The sequence below is a fragment of the Homarus americanus genome, unplaced genomic scaffold (genome assembly GCF_018991925.1).
Source record: "Homarus americanus isolate GMGI-L3 unplaced genomic scaffold, GMGI_Hamer_2.0 scaffold31037, whole genome shotgun sequence".
Lineage (NCBI taxonomy): Eukaryota > Metazoa > Arthropoda > Malacostraca > Decapoda > Nephropidae > Homarus > Homarus americanus.
Window position 1 is genome coordinate 478,264 of NW_024722227.1, and position 20,947 is coordinate 499,210.

The 20,947-nt window shown below is 43.9% G+C and overlaps 1 protein-coding gene across 1 annotated transcript in view; it reads left to right on the forward strand.

Moving 5' to 3' along the window:
• Positions 1-441: 441 nt before the first annotated feature.
• The window catches only part of LOC121862240 (synaptotagmin-7-like), an 86,095-nt gene continuing 65,589 nt past the window's right edge, over positions 442-20,947 (forward strand). Inside the window, exon 1 of the mRNA XM_042360331.1 lies at positions 442-501. Within this exon, the coding sequence (XP_042216265.1) occupies positions 483-501 (19 nt within the window). The 5' untranslated portion in view covers positions 442-482. The remainder of the gene's footprint in view (positions 502-20,947) is intronic.

Sequence of the window (20,947 nt, forward strand, 5' to 3'; positions counted from 1 at the left end):
TTTGTGGATAGGTTAAGGGGTTTTGTGGATAGGTTAAGGGGTTTTGTGGATAGGTTAAGGGGTTTTGTGGATAGGTTAAGGGGTTTTGTGGATAGGTTAAGGGGTTTTGTGGATAGGTTAAGGGGTTTTGTGGATAGGTTAAGGGGTTTTGTGGATAGGATAAGGGGTTTCTAATTATGCTGGAGGACAATACGGCTTGGAGAAGAGGATGCTATAGACACGCTTTAGTGTAGAGAAACAATCCATAAACTTTATCCAAGGTCTTGAGAAAGTTGGATAAATATCACCATTCCCTTCATAATGGGATATTAATGGGGTGATGGCCGGAGAATCAAGGGGTGACTGAGGGGGGGGGAGGAGGGAGGGTGGTGGTGGTGTTGCGGCGGAGGTGAGGGGAGGCTGGCTGGCTGGCGGAGGGCTTTAAAGGGTTTCATTCCACAGGTGAGCTCTCAGTACCGGGCTAGCCCAGGGTGCGGGAGGACATGGGGAAGTCCTACTCAGGTGATCACCCATCGACAATCGTAACTTAAAAGTGTTTACCATACTCTCGTCTGAGGACAATAGCTGCCGAAACTCGCTTATTTTCCTTAAAACAAAAACATGAACGAATCTTTGACTCGTGTTGACGTTTACGTCTTGGCACATGCTGGGGAGGAGATCAGACGCGAGTGAGAGATAGATTTTTTAAACCAGACCAACTCAAGCCGTCTGAGGTGAACGATCGCCTCTTTTATACCCACGGAGTAGAGCCGCGTGCTGGCCTGCCTCAGTTTTGAGATGCCTGTGTTGATGAGGACCTGGTTGCCTGGCGCTGGTGCCGTGGACCTGGTGACCTGGCACCTGTGCCGTGGACCTGGTAGCCTGGCGCTGGTGCCGTGGGCCTGGTGACCTGGCACCTGTGCTGTGGACCTGGTAGCCTGGCACTGGTGCCGTGGGCCTGGTGACCTGGCACCTGTGCTATGGACCTGGTAGCCTGACACTGGTGCCGTGGGCCTGGTGACCTGGCACCTGTGCTGTGGACCTGGTAGCCTGGCACTGGTGCCGTGGGCCTGGTGACCTGGCACCTGTGCTGTGGACCTGGTAGCCTGGCACTGGTGCCGTGGGCCTGGTGACCTGTCACCTGTGCTGTGGACCTGGTAGCCTGGCACTGGTGCCGTGGGCCTGGTGACCTGGCACCTGTGCTGTGGACCTGGTAGCCTGGCACTGGTGCCGTGGGCCTGGTGACCTGGCACCTGTGCTGCACCCGGGTAGCCTGGACACTGGTGCCGTGGGGCCTGGTGGACTCCCCGGCACCTGTGCTGTGGGACCTGGTAGCCTGGCACCTGTGCTGTGGACCTGGTAGCCTGGCACCTGTGCTGTGGAACTGGTAGCCTGGCACTGGTGCCGTGGGCCTGGTGACCTGGCACCTGTGCTGTGGACCTGGTAGCCTGGCACCTGTGCTGTGGACCTGGTATCCTGGCACTGGTGCCGTGGGCCTGGTGACCTGGCACCTGTGCTGTGGACCTGGTAGCCTGGCACCTGTGCTGTGGAACTGGTATCCTGGCACTGGTGCCGTGGGCCTGGTGACCTGGCACCTGTGCTGTGGACCTGGTAGCCTGGCACCTGTGCTGTGGACCTGGTATCCTGGCACTGGTGCCGTGGGCCCGGTGACCTGGCACTCAAAGGTGGACCTGGTAGCCTGACACTGGTGCCGTGGGCCCGGGTGACCTGGCACCTGTGCTGTGGACCTGCAGTTCGACACTGGTGCCGTGGGCCTGGTGACCTGGCACTGTGCTGTGGACTCCAGAAGCACTGTGCCGGGGCCTGGTGACTCTGCACCAAAGTGTGGGATCTGGTGAAGCCTGGCACTGTGCCGTGGGCTCCAGGACCTGGCACCCAAAGGGACTCAGGTGAAGCCTGGCACCTGTGCTGTGGACCTGGTATCCTGGCACTGGTGCCGTGGGCCCGGTGACCTGGCACCAGTGCTCTCGATGACCTGGGTGTCAAGGACCTGGTAGCTTAGCACCTGGTAACATGTCGGTATTCCAGTTGAAAATATTAAGCCAAGTAAAGGCCGCGACCTCTGACGCCACGAGTCCCCGAGAGTCGACCGCCGGAGAAGGACGCCGTCAGGATGTATACGCCGCTGACCTGTACGTAATTCTTCCTCGGTACAGAAAACACCAGAGGAAGCCACTCGTGTAGCTACTGATGGTGCTTCAGTGCTTCACATATACACAGTAGACAAAGCTGGAATATCATTGGTTATCCTGTTGGTTGGCCCTCCTATTCTTAGTTGCTATTGGCGGGGAAAAAGACGCGGTATAACTTGCTATGTTTTGAAGTGATCATAAGAAGGCGTTTACGATATATATCATCGTCCGTAAACAAAGGAACATCAGGTTACGTGGTTCTTAGTAGAGCCAAGAACTGTCCGTCTCCGCCCGCTAGTAACACCAAATAAGAAAATTACGACAAAAATTTAATGAAAATAGTTCTTGAAAATGTACTGTAAACTGGGTAATATTATGAGTGCTAAAAACCGACGTTACTACGCTATTCTTATACAAAAGGTTATATAAAGGTTGAATTACTTACATACATACATACATACATACATACATACATACATACATACATACATACATACAAGACACCATTTAGTCTATATTTGTCAGTAATAATCATCTGACTCTTATAAAATTCTCAGGTTTTGATAATTATCGTAATTATTTCTCCGCCTCTCGAGTTACCTGACGTTAAATACATAGATTTTCTTCTCTTCTCTTTTTTGACTCCACTAAGTCCACTTTTGTTCTTAGAAGTAAATAGTTTTTGCATTTTGTCTTTCTCTCTCTCTTTAGGTCTCATCATGTCACGCCATTCCGATGCTAAAGGTCATTTGTGTGCATAAACAAATACATATTTTCTGCTGCATGCTTAAAAGGTGTGTGTGTGTGTGTGTGTGTGTGTGTGTGTGTGTGTGTGTGTGTGTGTGTGTGTATGTGTAGCGCGTGTGCGTGTGTGTGTGTGTGTGTGTGTGTGTGTGTACAATATATTTCTGTGTTTGTTTACTATTTTATATGTGTTTTTTTATCATTGTGTTTTGAAACGTTTTATGAGACAGGATTTAGACAGATATTTAAACGTTTTGACAGAATACTTGACCCTGTTGAAGACAAACAAACAAACACATTCCTCAACTAGTCTAATTATCTCATTTCTAATTAAGTAAAGAAAAAATAGATTAAATGACGCTATAATCACTGTCTCATTAGTGAACGAAGTAATTTAGTCTTGTATTGAGATATTTACGAGGTCTTTGGCATTAAATGGTACTCTCTCTCTCTCTCTCTCTCTCGCTCTCGCTCTCGCTCTCTCTCTCGCTCTCTCTCTCTCTCTCTCTCGCTCTCTCTCTCTCTCTGTTTAATCTCTGTTTCTCTAATATCTTTCCTCTCTCTCTCTCTCTCTCTCTCTCTCTCTCTCAATGGTCATGTTTTATACATTGTAAAATATCTCGCCCATTCTTCTTCTCATTATAAAGTCATTGTAATTAGTCATCATTCATCATCTCATTGTAGTCATTGTAAATCGTAGTACACATTCATAATTCCTCTTTTCATTATAAGTAGTCATTGTGAATCATTGTAAATAGTCATCAGCTATATTCTCATTAAAAATCATTGTAAAGTCATTGTACATCATTGTCAACAATCATTATACCTATTTTCATTATAAATCGTCATTGTAAATAATCATTCATCATTGTAAATCATTGTAAACTTATACTTGATATTTTGATGCGTTGTTTATGGAATAGTTTGAGGTTTTTTGTATAATATATAGATCCATTAACCTCTTGTGTTCCCTCTGAGCTGAATGAAACCGCCTAAATATAATAGTGAAGTAGTGAATTCATTATCATTGTAATTATGTATTGGAATATATATTTATGTGGGTATTGAATAATTTGATTTGTCAGTGAATATCTCTTTATCTATCTATCTATCTATCTATCTATCTATCTATCTATCTATCTATCTATCTATCTATCGCCTCCAGTAGGTTGTTTGTACGAGAAGGTTGTAGTTGTTATGTTGTGATAAGGGGTGGTGGTGGTGGTGGTGGTGGTGGTGGTGGTGGTGGTGGTGGTAGGGGTAGGGGTTGATTGGGGCATTGTTTGGTTGTTTGTGGAGTTGATTGTTTATGTTGTGATTGTGGGGATTTGTTTGTTTATGGAGGTGTTGTTTGTTTACCTGGTTGTTGATTATAGGAGTTACTCATGTTGCTATATAACCCGGACCTTGTGTCGTAAAAAAAAAATAATAATTTATCCAGGTAAATTTAGTTACATACACACACCTTACCTGTAATTAAACCTTACCATTAAACTAGATGGGTTAAAACAGGTTAACCACGAGCCTTATAAACCATAAGAATAAAACAAAAACAAAGAAATAAAACTAAATAAAAATAATTAAAAATATATAAAAAAGTTAGATAATTTTGATTAAGTTAATATTGTCTAACCTAACCTAACCTAACCTAACCTAACCTAACCTAACCTAACCTAACCTAACCTAACCTAACCTAACCTACATACAGAATAATCCAACACTCGTGGTTTATTTATTCTGTTGTGGTGAAAAATACAGTATGGCTGAAATATACAGTTGGTGTTATAGATAGTGAAAAACTACAATATGGCTAGTGAATGAAAAAGATTACCGGAGGCTTTTTCAATTACATGCAGCAATTACATACAGCTGACGACCCTAGTTTTTGTTGCATGTTGCAGAGGAGAGAGAGAGAGAGAGAGAGAGAGAGAGAGAGAGAGAGAGAGAGAAACCATTTAAATCCCAAATCCAAGATAAGTCAATATACCGGGAACGCTTCAGCTACAGATAATTAAATATAGTGTATATAATTTTTGTTTTTTATATATAGGATGGTTCTCTCCCGTGGCTGTGAATAAAACAGGTAGAACGGGCTGCCTCACCTGGGGAAAAAACACAGGTGGAAGTGTTTGTTGACGGGCTGGGCTGGTAGGGAGAGAGAGAGAGAGAGAGAGAGAGAGAGAGAGAGAGAGAGAATATTTTAAAAGCAAGAAAACTGAGGGGAAAAAAATAGCCTTGAATTTTTATCTTAAACACAAATATATCTTCACTACTTAACTCCTACACCTGAAGAACTTATCACTGGGGTGTGAGCTAAATGTAGTGAGTCAAGAACGAAATACTTTTATACTTTTTCCAATTATTTATTTTTTTTTTTTACTTTTTTATCACTTACAATTCACGTTTATTTGTGTGTTTCGATTTTTGGGCCACATTTTCAAACACATACAATTCTTTCCCTTCTTGTTTATTATCGTTTTTGCTATTCCCTTGTTTATTGTTAGTTGTGTCTATATCGGGTGTTCTTTCTTCCTCTCTTCTTTACGGTTATTTGGTACTTTGTTTATTGCCTTGTTATTGTCCTCTCTCTCTCAAAATTCATCGTCTCTAGCTCTCTTTCTCACTATTTATCAGTCCTGTTTTTCTTTCCTTTGTTATTCCCATCTTTATCATCCTTTTCTCAACCACATATTTCTTATTCTTCCTCTACCTCTCCTTCTCTCCTCCACTGTCATCACCATTACTTTACCTCACTACTTCTTCTGCCCTTCCTCTTCTTATTCCTCCTCCTTCTCCCCCCCCCTCCATCTTCTCCTTCCCTCCTAATCCTCCTAAGTACATCTCCTTCCCTCTTCCTTCGACCCTCCTCCTTCCCACCTCCTCCTCCTCTCCCACCCTCCCCCTCCTCCTTCACACCCCTCCTCCTTCACACCCTCCTCCTTCACACCTCCCTCCTCACCTCCTCTTCCTCGTCCTCCTCCTCCTCATTGCATCTCTTCTCCTCCCCCTCCTGAGCCACCACCAGCTTACACTAAAGGTAATTCCTGACGCTAATAGGTGATTAAAACTTCCTGTGCTCATCTCTGTGTAGTAAAGACCCCAGGCGCTTGACTCGGTATACTTTTGACTCCAGTTGCTGACTTTAGCGGAACACAGTCGTCAGCTGCTAACTTCCGATAAATTGATTTCAGATTACGATAATGATGACAAACTCGAAGACTTAGAGAGAAAAATGACTCTCTCTCTCTCCGCTATTTTATCCCATTTTCATTTTTTTCTCTCCTTACCTTTTCACCTTTCCCTCTCCTTTTTCCTTTCTCACACACCTTCCTTCTTTCTCCTTTCCCTTTTTCATTAACACCTTTCCCCTTCCATCTCTCCTCTCCTTCCCACTCATCCCCTGCCGTCTCTCCTCTCCTCCTCCATCTGCCGTAGAAAAAGATCACCAAATTAGTATTGACTACACCTTTATACTCAAGCCTGCCCCCCTCATCTCTCCCCCCAAAAAGCCATCTTGGTGAAAAATCTACCGTTCGTGTCCTGAGCAACCTCCCTCTTATACGTGAATTCATTTTGGTTTTACCGAAGACATGATGGCAGATTCGTTACCTTGTGCGTGTGAGGAAAATAAACTCCTCGTGTTTATCCTGGGTGTAAGGTTATGGCTGTAGAGTGGGTGTATGTTTTTTGTGCTGTAGTGTAGGAGTTGTTTTGTAGATAATGTAGTAATGATGGAGATAGAGAGATTGGTGATGATGATGATAATAATAACAATAACTAACAATGATTAACAATAATAGCTAATAATAATAATAACAATAATAGCTAATAATAATAATAATAATAATAATAATAATAACAGCGTTGTGTACAAAAACAAACACTTTTAATAATACTAACATTATCGAGTCATAAACGGGACTGAAACCAACGTATGTGTCGGCGTTCATCTCTCTCCGTTACTCTCGCTGAAACAGAGGCAGTGAGAAGGGAGATTACCTGTAAAAACACCTGTTGTCACGTTATTAACAGTAGAGGTTACCTGAGGTATCTATTTTATCACCTTTGAAAAGTTTTGAAGATAAATACTATGTCAGCATTCCCCTAAAACTACAAATTACTTTACACAGCCCCCAAAAAGTATATATACTTTAACGCAATTCATGATCAATTTAATTATTTTTACCTTATAGCCAAGACGAATTATGATACTAACTAATTATTAAGTAATGTGTGTGTCTGTCTGTCCACATTTGAGTTCTAAACAACATTTTGTAATTCCACGCTACTCGTCCGTCCGACCATCACCAGATCTTTAATTAAATATAAATATTTTCACTGATACTGGCAGCCGATGTGGCCATATCTCTCGAGACAAAGACGATGACATCTTCCGTGATTGGTGGAGACGGACCAGCAGCTGCAACCAATCAAAACTCTGGAAATATTACCTTCACCGTTAACTATCTCAAGGTGGTTTCTTATCTTTGATTATTATTATTATTATTTTTATGATTATTATTATTATTTGTAGTTTTGGGTATTTATTATTATTATTATTATTATTATTATTATTATTATTATTATTATTATTATTATTATTATTATTATTATTATGTGTGATTTAAACTTTGAGTATGATAAGTTAACCTTTTGAATACAATGGCTTTAGTTGTTGAGTACAATGACAACCCTTTTGAGTACGATGCCATCCTACTCTAGCGTTTGTCATCGTACTCAATGTGTTTACCATCGTACTCAAGAGGTGGAACTCAAAACACATTTACGGATTAGTTACACCGTGTGAGAACAATGTTATTCTAATCTAAGCTGCAGTAAGCAAACACAAATACGAGTAATTTCCCAATCATAAACGTGTAACATTTGCCGCCGCGAGTGACTTTCAACAAATTGCTATCTCTCTGGGCTTCCTCTTGCGGTAGACGCTTGCTGGAGGAGCGCTGACAGATGAAATGATGATCAATCTCTCTCTCTCTCTCTCTCTCTCTCTCTCTCTCTCTCTCTCTCTCTCAACTCATTACATCTGTCGACCACCACCGAAGAGTCTCGCCTCCTGCTTTAATTTGTCTCAACCTATGATATGGTTTAAGACATGGGATGGGAAATGTATATAGTTGATGGGGAATGTATATGGCTTTTGTGTGTATAAGGTAATTTTTTAAATAACTACAGTTTAATCTTCTTTGGGTAAAGGAATATGTTTGAGATATTTATTAAGATTTTAATATATTATTTTTGTTGCAAATTTTTAATAGACTTGCAAAGGATTTTACGCGATTCATTGTTTAGCGCAAAATGTTTTAAAAGTTTGTGGGTATATTTAAATTCTGCATTCTTTAAATAACTTAATATCAGCTAACGTTGATATATTATAGAGCAAAAGTTTTAAAAGTTAGCCCAAGAGAAATATATATATATATATATATATATATATATATATATATATATATATATATATATATATATATATATATATATATATATATATATATATATATTATTCTCTTGCAGGAATATATTTCAAAAACACTATTAAATAACTCTAGTGGCGTAGCTTAGGAGGGGGGCTGAGTGTGGAGGGGGCTGAGTTGGGGCTGGGGGCGACCCTCCCTACTAAGAGTTAGAAAGGACTTTGAGGGGAATTTTTATCCTTATGTATGAGTGTAAGACCTGGAGTGTGTCTTGAACCAGTGGTGTCAGGGTCTGGGTGGTGTCAGGGTCTGGGTGGTGTGAGGGTCTGGGTGGTGTCAGGGTCTGGGTGGTGTCAGGGTCTGGGTGGTGTCAGGGTCTGGGTGGTGTCAGGGTCTCTCCCTCCGCTAAGAATTGGTAGCTACAGAACTCAAGGTCTGGTGTACGAGGAATGAACCCAATTCTCCACTCCAATTGGGAATCGAACCCGTGACCATTCAATTTGGACACGAACTTTCTACTAACTAAACACATATGTCAAAAGGAATCAATAATATATGACTGATAATAAAGACATTTACAAAGTATACTGTGTATATATATATATATTATATATATATATATATATATATATATATATATATATATATATATATATATATATATATATATATATATATATATATATATATATACACACACACACACACACGCAACCTTCCATGTCTCCCCTACACTGACCTACGCAAATCTACGATGCGTAAAAAAGAAATATGGTGAGAGAACTGTTTGGCTCGTCAAAAAAGATATCAAAAAGATATTTCATCTTTGTGAAAGTTCAAAAGCAATATTTTTGTTGGTGTGTGTGTGTGTGTGTGTGTGTGTGTGTGTGTGTGTGTTAAAGATTAGTGCCAGGCTCGTGTATAACAAAGCTCAGCTCTACCTGGATGGCACAGTGCCTGATGGTGAGGCAGGAGGTCCACCATGGTGCCAGCTGGTGAGTTAAGGCCAACAGTGCCTTCTTTACCTACTTATATATATATATATATATATATATATATATATATATATATATATATATATATATATATAAATAATAATTGTTTAATGCTACAATTCAATTATCAGTATTTTTCCCGTTTCAGTAAAAGTTTGGCTCAAAGTATATAACAGTGTGTTCCGTGTACAGTATATTGTGACACCCTAAATGGTGTTGCCTCTGTTATAACTGCTGCTGGAAATATATAGAGTTTTATTAATAACTTCATAGTGAAAGGAAAAAGTTTAATTATTGATATTAATAGAGGAATAACCTTGTTTATATGTGCAGCTTCTGGGTGTGTACATTATCTAATTAAATAATAATAATAATAATGGCGGTGATGATGATGATGATTACAAAATATATTAGATCAACAGAGGCAAAATTTGACAACCCAGAAAGGCCAGACAGAGGCAGGCAGGCAGGCAGGCAGGTACAGATAACTTGTATTCTTCAACCCTGCCACCAACACTGACCATAAACTCACTTAGCTCACGGTGGTGGCTGCCTGCCTCACCTCTCACACTTCTTCACCTCACAAACACTCCCTCCTCATCAGTGAATTACCTCCGCGGCCTCACACCTCCTTGGAGAAATTATCGTGTGTGTGTGTGTGTGTGTGTGTGTGTGTGTGTGTGTGTGTGTGTGTGTGTGATAAAAAGAAAGAAATTCGACTCGTCTAAAACGTCTTTCTTTAAGGCGTCGGGTTGGCCCAGTGGTAACCGAGCCCCCGTTTAATATTCTAGTGACCCCAGGTCGATACCAGCTTGGGTATATGTCAGTTATATATATATTTTTGTAATGTGTCTTTTGATGGAAGTATCGTAGGTCTTTCTTAAAGGAATATAGAGATCACCTTAAGAATCTTCCCTCCACCTTATTTCACCTGAAGATTTAACACTTTAACGCTATTAGGAGGATAAGGTTTCAAAATGTAAAAAAAAATTAACATTATGAAAGAAAACTTTATATCATAAATTTTTACTGATGAAAGTTTATAATTACATAGTTGACGAATGAAATAATAACTGAAGGTCTTAGAATATTGTTAAAAGATGCAATTAACAAAAGTTTAAAGGAGACCATACAAGATAAAAGAGACAGGTATAGGTAGAGGCGTGTTATTGTACAAGTTGTTAATTATCTCAGGTGTTAATAATCACCTTAGCGCTATAATTAAAATAGATTAGTAAAAGTTTATATATTTTCCTCCATCTCCCCTCTCCCCCACCCCATCCTCTCTCCCCCACCCCATCCTCTCTCCCCACTCCATCATCCCTCCCCACCCCATCATCTCTCCCCACCCCATCCTTTCTCTCCCCACCCCCATCCTCTCTCCCCAATTCCCATCCTCTCTCCCCCCACACCATCTCCCCACCCCATCCTCTCTCCCCACCCCATCTCTCCCCCACCCCATCTCTCCCCACCCCATCATCTCTCCCCACCCCATCCTCTCTCTCCCCCACCCCTTTCCTTTCTCCTTTCCCTTTCCTTCCCTCTCTTTCCTCCTTCCCCTTCCTCCCACTACTTAAAATAATTCCTTACCATTTCCTCTCCCCCTTTCTCTCCTCCTCCTCCTCCTCCTCCTCCCTACCGTAAGATCCTACTACTGAAATAAAATTCTTCATGTGCGTATTTTTATATTTTGTATGTGCGTATTAATATACCCATGTGCGGTTTTCTATTTTTGTACTTATTTATAGCTTCCGTGTGCGTATTTATATTCCTGTACGTATCTCCCAGTATGTATATCCCCACAAACATACATATATACATTTGCATTTACATATTGATCCCTGCGTACTGCTCACAGGTGAATGATATTACTTACCTGTGATATTATACGACAGATCCTTTTACCTGGGAGACTTAATTTACCTGTGTTAAATAATAAATCAATTCCAGTGGACAGAAATTGTAGTTTGTGGGAAGTTCTGTTTGGTTCTGTTACTTTTTTTGTTTTTTGTTTTTAGCTGTATATAGTGTTTTGTTTATGATGATGTTGTTGTTGTTGTTGTTGCTATTTTATTATTATTATTATTATTATTATTATTATTATTATTATTATTATTATTATTATTATTATTATTATTATTAGTTCCCAGGGATAATAAAACCATTTATACTAAGTATTTTAAAATATTCTTATTATTATATAACAGGAAAGTGAAATTAGCTGCGTTAATTAATATTACCTGGCAAGAGAGTCGGATAATCTAACAGGATTATCAGGTAAAGGAAACAAAACAAAGTTAACATGAGAGTGAAATTATCAGGACGGATTACCAATACTTTTTTAACCTGACATAAACATGACAGCTCAACCCCCCTGGACAGGTGAGCAACAGGTAAACTAAACTCACCTGGTACAATATGCAAATGAGAGAGATGAAGGTGTGTAATTAACCTGAGCTATAAGGGGTGAATGAGTGACTTTTTTTACAGAGAGAGAGAGAGAGAGAGAGAGAGAGAGAGAGAGAGAGAGAGAGAGAGAGAGAGAGAGAGAGAGAGAGGAGAGAGAGAGAGAGGTAAATAAGGATAAATATAATGAAGAGGAATTAGAAAGGTGTAGTAGAAAGGCAGGAGAATGACGACTTGTGTTTCATCTGAGGTTCATGAGGGTTTGGTTTTCCTTGATTGATTGACCGTAGAAATAGAGGGGAGAAAGTGAGGAGCAGGAGAGGGGAAAGTGAGCAGCAGGAGAGGGGAAAGTGAAGGGCAGGAGAGGAGAAAGTGAGGAGCAGGAGAGGAGAAAGTGAGGAGCAGGAGAGGGGAAAGTGAGGAGCAGGAGAGGGGAAAGTGAGGAGCAGGAGAGGGGAAAGTGAAGGGATAGTGAGGAGAAAGTGAAGGGCCACATCGTGTAATATAAAGGGGGGAGTCAGAAGGGGATGGGGATTGCCAGCATTGAATTAGGATTAATCATAAGAGAGAATGGGATTAATTACCTCCTATGCTGGCCTCCACTGGTGAACCCGGCACCGAACCCGGACACTCAGAGATCCCGGGCTTTACTCGAACCCGGCACCGAACCCGGCCTTGTCTGAACCCGGCTTATATAGATAACAGGACGTCAGCGTTCACTTGTCCTGGGCCTAACCTGACCTGACCTGACTCCCTCGTTGATTGGTGACCTGGCTAATCCGTCCCAGGTGTTAATTATACTGTATGTTATTGTACCCCGCGTGAAGACATAGGAATGCATGAGATCTGTCATTGTGTGTTTGTGTCCGTCTGTTAACGTAACCCGTGGTCGGAGGGATGCCTTGGCCCCTCCCTCTCAGACAAGTTCCTCCCACTCTGATTGGTCCTTCTCACCCTGACAGGCCCCACCCAATCTGATAGACTCCTCCCATTCCGACAAACTCCTCCCACTCCGACAAACTTCTCCCACTCCATCAAGCTCCTCCCACTCCAACAAACTCCTCCCATTCCGACAAACTCCTCCCACTACGACAAACTCCTCCCACTCTGACAAACTTCTCCCACTCCATCAAACTCCTCCCACTCCAACAAACTCCTCCCATTCCGACAAACTCCTCCCACTACGACAAACTCCTCCCACTCCGACAAACTTCTCCCACTCCATCAAACTCCTCCCACTCCATCAAGCTCCTCCCACTCCGACAACAGTGTAAGAAAAACTATCTGGTCCATCGATAAAACGAGTCGCCATACAGTTTTAAAGTGACATTTACAGAAAAAAGTTCCGTGTAAAAAAGTTAATCCTTTCAGAGCCAGGAGTCGAACGTGTGTGTGTGTGTGTGTGTGTGTGTGTGTGTGTGTGTGTGTGTGTGTGTGTGTGTGTGTGTGTGTGTGTGTGTGTTATCTTGTGTCTGAGTATTGTTATGAACTCACTCACTCACCCCGAGGATCAGCTGTTGTTCACTAGTATAACATAAGAGGTTAGTTCCCGTACCTGCTCTGTTAATGAGGTCACCATTTACCTGTTGTTGTCCTCCTCTGTGACTGTATATGACCTTCGTGTACACACTCGCTTCTGTACACACCAGGATCCGCACACAAGTGATCTTTCGCGTATATGTGCACACCCATACACGCGTAACGCAGATACATACACACACACACACACACACACCCACACACACACCCACACACACACACACACACACACACACACACACACACACACACACACACACACACACACACAGAATTATGTTGATCTCCACCAAAGCAGTAACAGCATCCAGCCAACCCTGAGGCGACTCCTCCGCCCTTTGAGCATCAAAGTCAATCCCACACCTTCCCACCTGGTGACATGTAAGGCCGTTCCCTCCTTCTCTCCTTCTCCTTCTCTCCCCCTCCATCACTGCCCATGTGTCTCCCTTCCCTCCCGCCTCCATGATTTTTTCTCTGTATTTCATTTTACCACTATCCTCCCTCCACCACCCTTCCTCATTCTCTCTCTCCCCACTACCTCTCCCTACCTCCTACTCCCTCTACTCACTCTCTCCCACCCTCCCTCAGAACGAGTGACTGCTGCTACTTTTCGCCAGGATTTGTTGCCTGTTTCTGGGGCAATATTTAGGCGGGTAATAGGAAAGTCTGACTTGTTAGCTACTATGAGAGAGAGAGAGAGAGAGAGAGAGAGAGAGAGAGAGAGAGAGAGAGAGAGAGAGAGAGAGAGAGAGAGAGAGAGAGCTCCTACAATGGAAGGGGAAGAGGGAGGGGTTCATCATTTTAGGGAAGGAGAGGAGGGGACAGGAGAGTATCGGAGTGAGAATAGACAGAGGAAGGAGGAGGAGAACGAGAAGAGGGTATAGGAGGGAGAGGTGAAAGAGGAGGCGAAGAACGGGAGCGTGTTGTGGGAGGTGTTCAGAGAAAGATGATGTACGGAGATTGTGTTGTTGTGTTTATACAAGATACGATCACACACATACACACACACGCACACACACACACACACACACACACACACACACACACACACACATATCTAATTCTACCTGATATATTTCATTACATAATAACGGATATTTTTCACGTAATTACAACAAATATGTTTCACTTTCTTACGTAAATACCAAAGAGGTTTATGGTAGTCTTGGGTAAATACAGTCAATTATTTTTCACTATCTCACTAAGGGAGAGATATTAGCTCTCTCTCTCTCTCTCTCTCTCTCTCTCTCTCTCTCTCTCTCTCTCTCTCTCTCTCTCTCTCTCCACAACTGAGGGAAACAGGAAGGGTCTTATTTCCTCGTGTCCGTGTGAGTGTAAATCTTTTCTTAGTTTTCCTTGTTATTGATTTTGTGTTATTTTCCTGTTTACGTACAGGACAGCCTCACGTATCACTGTAGGTCACCAGGAGGTCACCATTAAGGCAGGAGTCACTCGGGGGGCAATTTTAGGTCACCAGTTAGACAGGAATTATCGAGGGGTTACTGACAAGACGGGTCATTAGGTGGTTACTATTTAGACAGATGTTATCAGGGAGTCACCAAGAAGACAGAAGTCACCAAGTGGTCACCAAGGGGGGAGTCAGCAGCAGAATAGTGACACACACACACACACTGTAAACTAACCCCATACCTCCAAAACTTAGTTCCTCTCACCTGCCTCACGCCGTCTGTCTGTCTGTTTGACTGACTGACTGACTGACCCTCGAACCTCAGCGCCCACGCTCCTCAGCTCTAACAATAACCTCACCTTTCTTGTAATTTCCCTAAAGACTAAACCAGAGTCAGTAAATCACACTATTAAAAAAAAAAAAAAAATCCCTCACGCGACAAACTTCACCAGTCAAGTCAGGATTAAAGTTGAGTAACACCTTTAGAAACACTCAAGGTTAAATCTGAGACTAGCTTAACTTTAACCATGTTCTCTCTACCCTTACCCCCTCTCCCCCACACCCCACCTCCTCCACCTTATCCTTCCCTCTACCCCTTACCCCCTCTCCCCCACACACCCCACCTCCTCCACCCCCCTATCCTTCCCTCCTACCCCTTACCCCCTCTCCCCCACCCCCACCTCTACACCCCCCTATTCCTTCCCTCTACCCTTACCCTCCCCCACACCCCCCCACCCCTCCTCCACACCCCCTCACCTCCCTACATGCTACCCCATTTAATCAACAACAAAACCAACCAAAAGCTGACGTCAGAGGCTGGCTGACAGATGACCATAACCGGATATGTTCTTAGCACCAATTCTAGGAGAGAGAGAGAGAGAGAGAGGTCTTTGTGAGTCTGAACCCTGAACGAGCCACAGAATGTTTTAGTTTGTTGTTTTAATACTTTATAACGAGACTCCAATTACCTCAAATAAGTGAACATATGTGAAATTAATTACAGGTGATTTTTGTGATATTGTTTTCGCCCTGTGAAGCTTAAACCTTAAATTATACGTGAATTACTCCCGTCTGGTGTGTATGTGTGTACAATCTCGTTCAAAAGTCTCTGAACACTTTCTAATACCGGGCATCAAATTATAGGTCATATATAGTATTGGTTTGTGTAACTAGTGAAAGTAGCTTTTTATTATAGATTGTCCGAATTAACATAAAAAAAAAATAAAATACAATGAAATATTTGAGTAATTCGGATGTGTTTGTTAAAAGTCTCCACCTAATTTTGCCCACGACCGTACAGTAGCTAAAACAACTATCTCTGCCGGTGGGGGGGTCGATGCGCTCCAAAATTTTACGAGTAACTAGTGACAGTCCTCATATACCAATATTTATCGTCCATGGTCTCATATTGTTTCCCACAAAGTATGCACAGATAATTGTTTTAGCTACTGTACATATAACAATAACAACATTAATACTACTACTACTACTACTACTACTACTACTACTACTACTACTACTACTACTACTACTACTACTACTACTACTACTACTACTACTACTACTACTACTAGCATCTAAAGTTGTAACAATATTAATAACAATAACAAACAGGAACAACAACAACAACAACAACAACTTACATCAACAACAACACCAACTTACAACAACAACAACAACAACAACAACAACAACAACAACAATAACAACAGCGACAACCACAACAACAACAACAACAACACCCATACTATAATGATGACAAACTAACATCACAATATAATTAAAAACCATATATATATTTTTTGTCACAGTTTAATACAATGAGAGAAACTAGCTTAAAACTTTTCAGGTGTGGTAATTACAGGTGTGGTAATTATGTATGGTAATTTATGGTAATGGTGTACTAATGAAGCAGTGTGGGAAATGCAGTGATATTCTCTTAAAAAAAATTGTCTTTATATATAAATTTTAGTATATAATAACTTCTGTCTCTCTTACTTTGATTATATTTTCTTATATAAACTCTTAATGTATATAATAGTTTTGTTATATTTTTTTGCATATCATTTCATTTTTATAGTTGGGATTATTTGGTAATGTTTCATAAAATAATGTCAATATGTAGGTTAGGTTAGGTTAGGTTAGGTTAGGTTAGGTTAGGTTAGGTTAGGTTAGGTTAGAGACCACTTCTACGACTCCCTTGATTAGCTCTGGTTTGAATTGATTGACTTTTTATAATTTCTCATAATACAACGCTCAGTTTTGACTGGTTTAGTGCTTTGAAGGGACCGTGTGTGGGGAGGAGGTATTTTGAGGGTGTCAGGTCAGGTCACCACACTAGAGGGGCCAGGTCATTATATACAGGCAATTTGCTATTTATTTTCCCGTTACGGGAGGTTTCGTGGAGCCTCCCATAGTTTCGTGGAGCCCCCCGTCATATCGTGGAGCCCCCCGTCGCAAATATTGGCACCTCTAAACCCCCAAGTCATTAATTTCAGTTTATCTCAGCTGAAGTGACGTTCAATAAACATTCCTGATATCCACAACTCTCGCCTCCGAATTTTTTTTAATATATTTTGTTTTTAACTTTTCGTTCGCTAAGTTTTATGAAAATTGGCTGAACTTTGGTGACACGGAAAGGATAATTTAATCGTCTTTTCATATATGATCCAGGATTCATATAGTCGAGTGCTTGTGTAGGTGTCTTTGCGTTCAGAAGGGAGTAATGCCTCTGTTTGTACCCCCGTTTGAGTGCCGTTCAAGATTATTTGATTTGAAAAAAAAAATAGTTTAATATCGGAGATTTGTTTTCAGTGGAACTATTGAATTGATGTGTAAGGTGAAGCATCTCTTAATTGGGTGATCTTAAATATAGTGAAACTAATAATAATAATATTAATAATAATAACAATAATAATAATAATAATAATAATAATAATAATAATAACAAACAAACATTAAAAATAACAACCATACCAAAACAACAATAATAACAAAAATAACAACCATACCAAAACAACAATAATAACAAAAATAACAACCACAACATAACAACAACCACAACCTCACGCAGTTTCCTTTTCACAACACATAATTTTAAACGAACTCTTCCCTCCCTCATAACATAAGCCTCTAAACCACTCAGTACACACACACACACACACACACACACACATACATCATCTCTCCCCCAGCCTCTTCTCCCTCGCCTGCAGGAATGAGAAAGAGGCCCCTGTATTACGCCTCCAGGTGTTTCTCGGCGCCGTTAGCGTAAAATGTTTTGTCTGGTGAACCTGTGTACCTCCTGGGGGTCTTACCTGTGTACCTCCTGGGGGCATTACCTGTGTACCTGCTGGGGGTCTTACCTGTGTACCTCCTGGGGGCCTTACCTGTGTACCATCTGGGGGCCTTACCTGTGTACCTGCTGGGGGCCTTACCTGTGTACCTGCCTCCTGGGGGCATTACCTGTGTACCTGCTGGGGGTCTTACCTGTGTACCTCCTGGGGGCCTTACCTGTGTACCATCTGGGGGCCTTACCTGTGTACCTGCTGGGGGCCTTACCTGTGCCATCTGGGGCCTTACCTGTGTACCTGCTGGGGGCCTTACCTGTGTGACCGCTGGGGGCCTTACCTGTGTACCTGATGGGGGCGTTCCCCTGCTGGGGCCTACCTGTCCTGCTGGGGCCTTACCTGTGTGCCTGCTGGGGTCTTACTTGTGTACCTGCTGGGGCCTTACCTGTGTATCTGCTGGGGCCTTACCTGTGTACCTGCTGGGGGCCTTACCTGTGTACCTGCTGGGGGCCTTACCTGTACCTGCTGGGGGCCCTTACCTGTGTACCTGCTGGGGGCCTTACCTGTACCTGCTGGGGCCTTACCTGTGACTGGACCTGCTGGGGGCCTTACCTGTGTGCCTCCTGGGGCACCTGTGTACCTCCTGGGGGCCCTTACCTGTGCCTCCTGGGGCATACCTGTGTACCTCCTGGGGGCCTTACCTGTGTACCTCCTGGGGCCTTACCTGTGTACTGCTGGGGGCCTTACCTGTGTGCCTCCTGGGGCTTACCTGTGTGCCTCCTGGGGCCCCACCTGTGTGCCTCCTGGGGCCCTACCTGTGTGCCTCCTGGGGCATACCTGTGTACCTGCTGGGGGCCTTACCTGTGTGCACCTCCTGGGGGCCTTACCTGTGTACCTGCTGGGGGCCCACCTGTGTACCTGCTGGGGGCCTTACCTGTCCTCTGGGTTGCCTGTGTACCTGCTGGGGCCTTACCTGTGCCTGCTGGGGGCCTTACCTGTGTGCCTGCTGGGGCCTTACCTGTGTGTGACCTGCTGGGGGCCTTACCTGTGTACCTGCTGGGGGCCTTACCGTGTGTACCTCCTGGGGCATTACCTGTGTCCACCTGCTGGGGGCCCCTTACCTGTGTACCTGCTGGGGGCCTTACCTGTGTACCTCCTGGGGACCTTACCTGTGTACCTGCTGGGGACCTTCCTGTGCCTGCTGGGGGCCCTTCCTGTGTACCTGCTGGGGGCCTTACCTGTGTACCTGCTGGGGGCCCTTACCTGTGTACCTGCTGGGGGCCTTACCTGTGTACCTGGGGGCCTTACCTGTGTACCTCCTGGGGGCATTACCTGTGTACCTCCTGGGGCCTTACCTGTGTACCTCCTGGGGGCCTTACCTGTGTGCCTCCTGGGGGCCTTACCTGTGTACCTGCTGGGGGCCTTACCTGTGTGACCTCCTGGGGTCTTACCTGTGTACCTGCTGGGGGCCTTTGTGCCTCCTGGGGCTTACCTGTGTACCTCCTGGGGGCCTCCTGTGTACCTGCTGGGGGCCTTACCTGTGTACCTGCTGGGGGCCTTACCTGTGTGCCTGCTGGGGGCCTTACCTGTGTACCTCCTGGGGGCCTTACCTGTGTGCCTGCTGGGGCCTTACCTGTGTGTACCTGCTGGGGCCTTACCTGTGTGCCTGCTGGGGGCCTTACCTGTGTACCTCCTGGGGGCCTGTGTACCTGCTGGGGGCCTTACCTGTGTACCTGCTGGGGCCTTACCTGTGTACCTGCTGGGGGCCTTACCTGTGTACCTGCTGGGGGCCTTACCTGTGTACCTGCTGGGGGCCTTACCTGTGTGCCTCCTGGGGGCCTTACCTGTGTGCCTGCTGGGGCCTTACCTGTGTACCTGCTGGGGCCTTGCCTGTGTACCTGCTGGGGGCCTTACCTGTGTGCCTGCTGGGGGCCTTACCTGTGTGCCCCTCCTGGGGGCCTTACCTGTGTACCTCCTGGGGCCCACCTGTGTACCTGCTGGGGTCTTACCTGTGTACCTGGGGGGCCCACCTGACCTGCTGGGGTCTTACCTGTGTACCTGCTGGGGGCCTTACCTGGACCTGTGTCCTGCTGGGGCTCACCTGTACCTGCTGGGGGCTTACCTGTGACCTGGGGGCCTTACCTGTGTACCTGCTGGGGCCTCTACCTGGGGGCCTCCTGTGCCCCTTACCTGTGTACCTGCTGGGGCCCACCTGTGTACCTCCTGGGGCCTTACCTGTTTGTGTACCTGCTGGGGGCCTTACCTGTGTACCCTGGGTCCTGTGTCCTCTACCTGTACCTGCTGGGGGGCCTTACCTGTCTGGGTGTTGTGTGTGGGTGTACTCAGGTGTGTTACCTGTAGGTGTATGCTGAAGCTGATGGAAGGAAAGATAGAATGATTGAGGACTAATAAAATGAAAGAATTAAATAGGGGAATGAAGGAATGATAAAATGAAAGAAGATAGAATAATTGAGAACTGGTAGTCTGAGTGGATGATTGGTTTGCGTCAGGTAGCTCTATACACGCTGAAGCTAATTGGCTTTGTTAAATGGTTGATTGGTTGATTGGTTGACTGATTTACTACTGATTGTCCGACTAATACACTCAATGACTGACTGCCTGACACACTCACTAGTTAACTGAGTGACTGTATGATTACCTGACTGACTCACTGACAGACTAAGTGACTCATTGATTCACTGACAAAATGACTGATTCACTAACTAACTGACTCACTGATTTACTGACTCACTGACTGACTTATTCATTGACTCACTGGCTAACTGACTCACTAACTAACTGACTCACTGACTGACTTATTCATTGACTCACTAACTAACTGACTCACTGACTCATTTCAGGACTCTTCTTTAAACACCGTCATGTATTGAACCTTCTGACCCTCTTAGAGACCTTCTCCCTCTCCCCTCTCTCTCTCCCTCCCTCTCTCTCTCCCCTCTCCCCCTCTCTCCCCCTCTCCCCCCCTCTCCCTCCTCTCCCT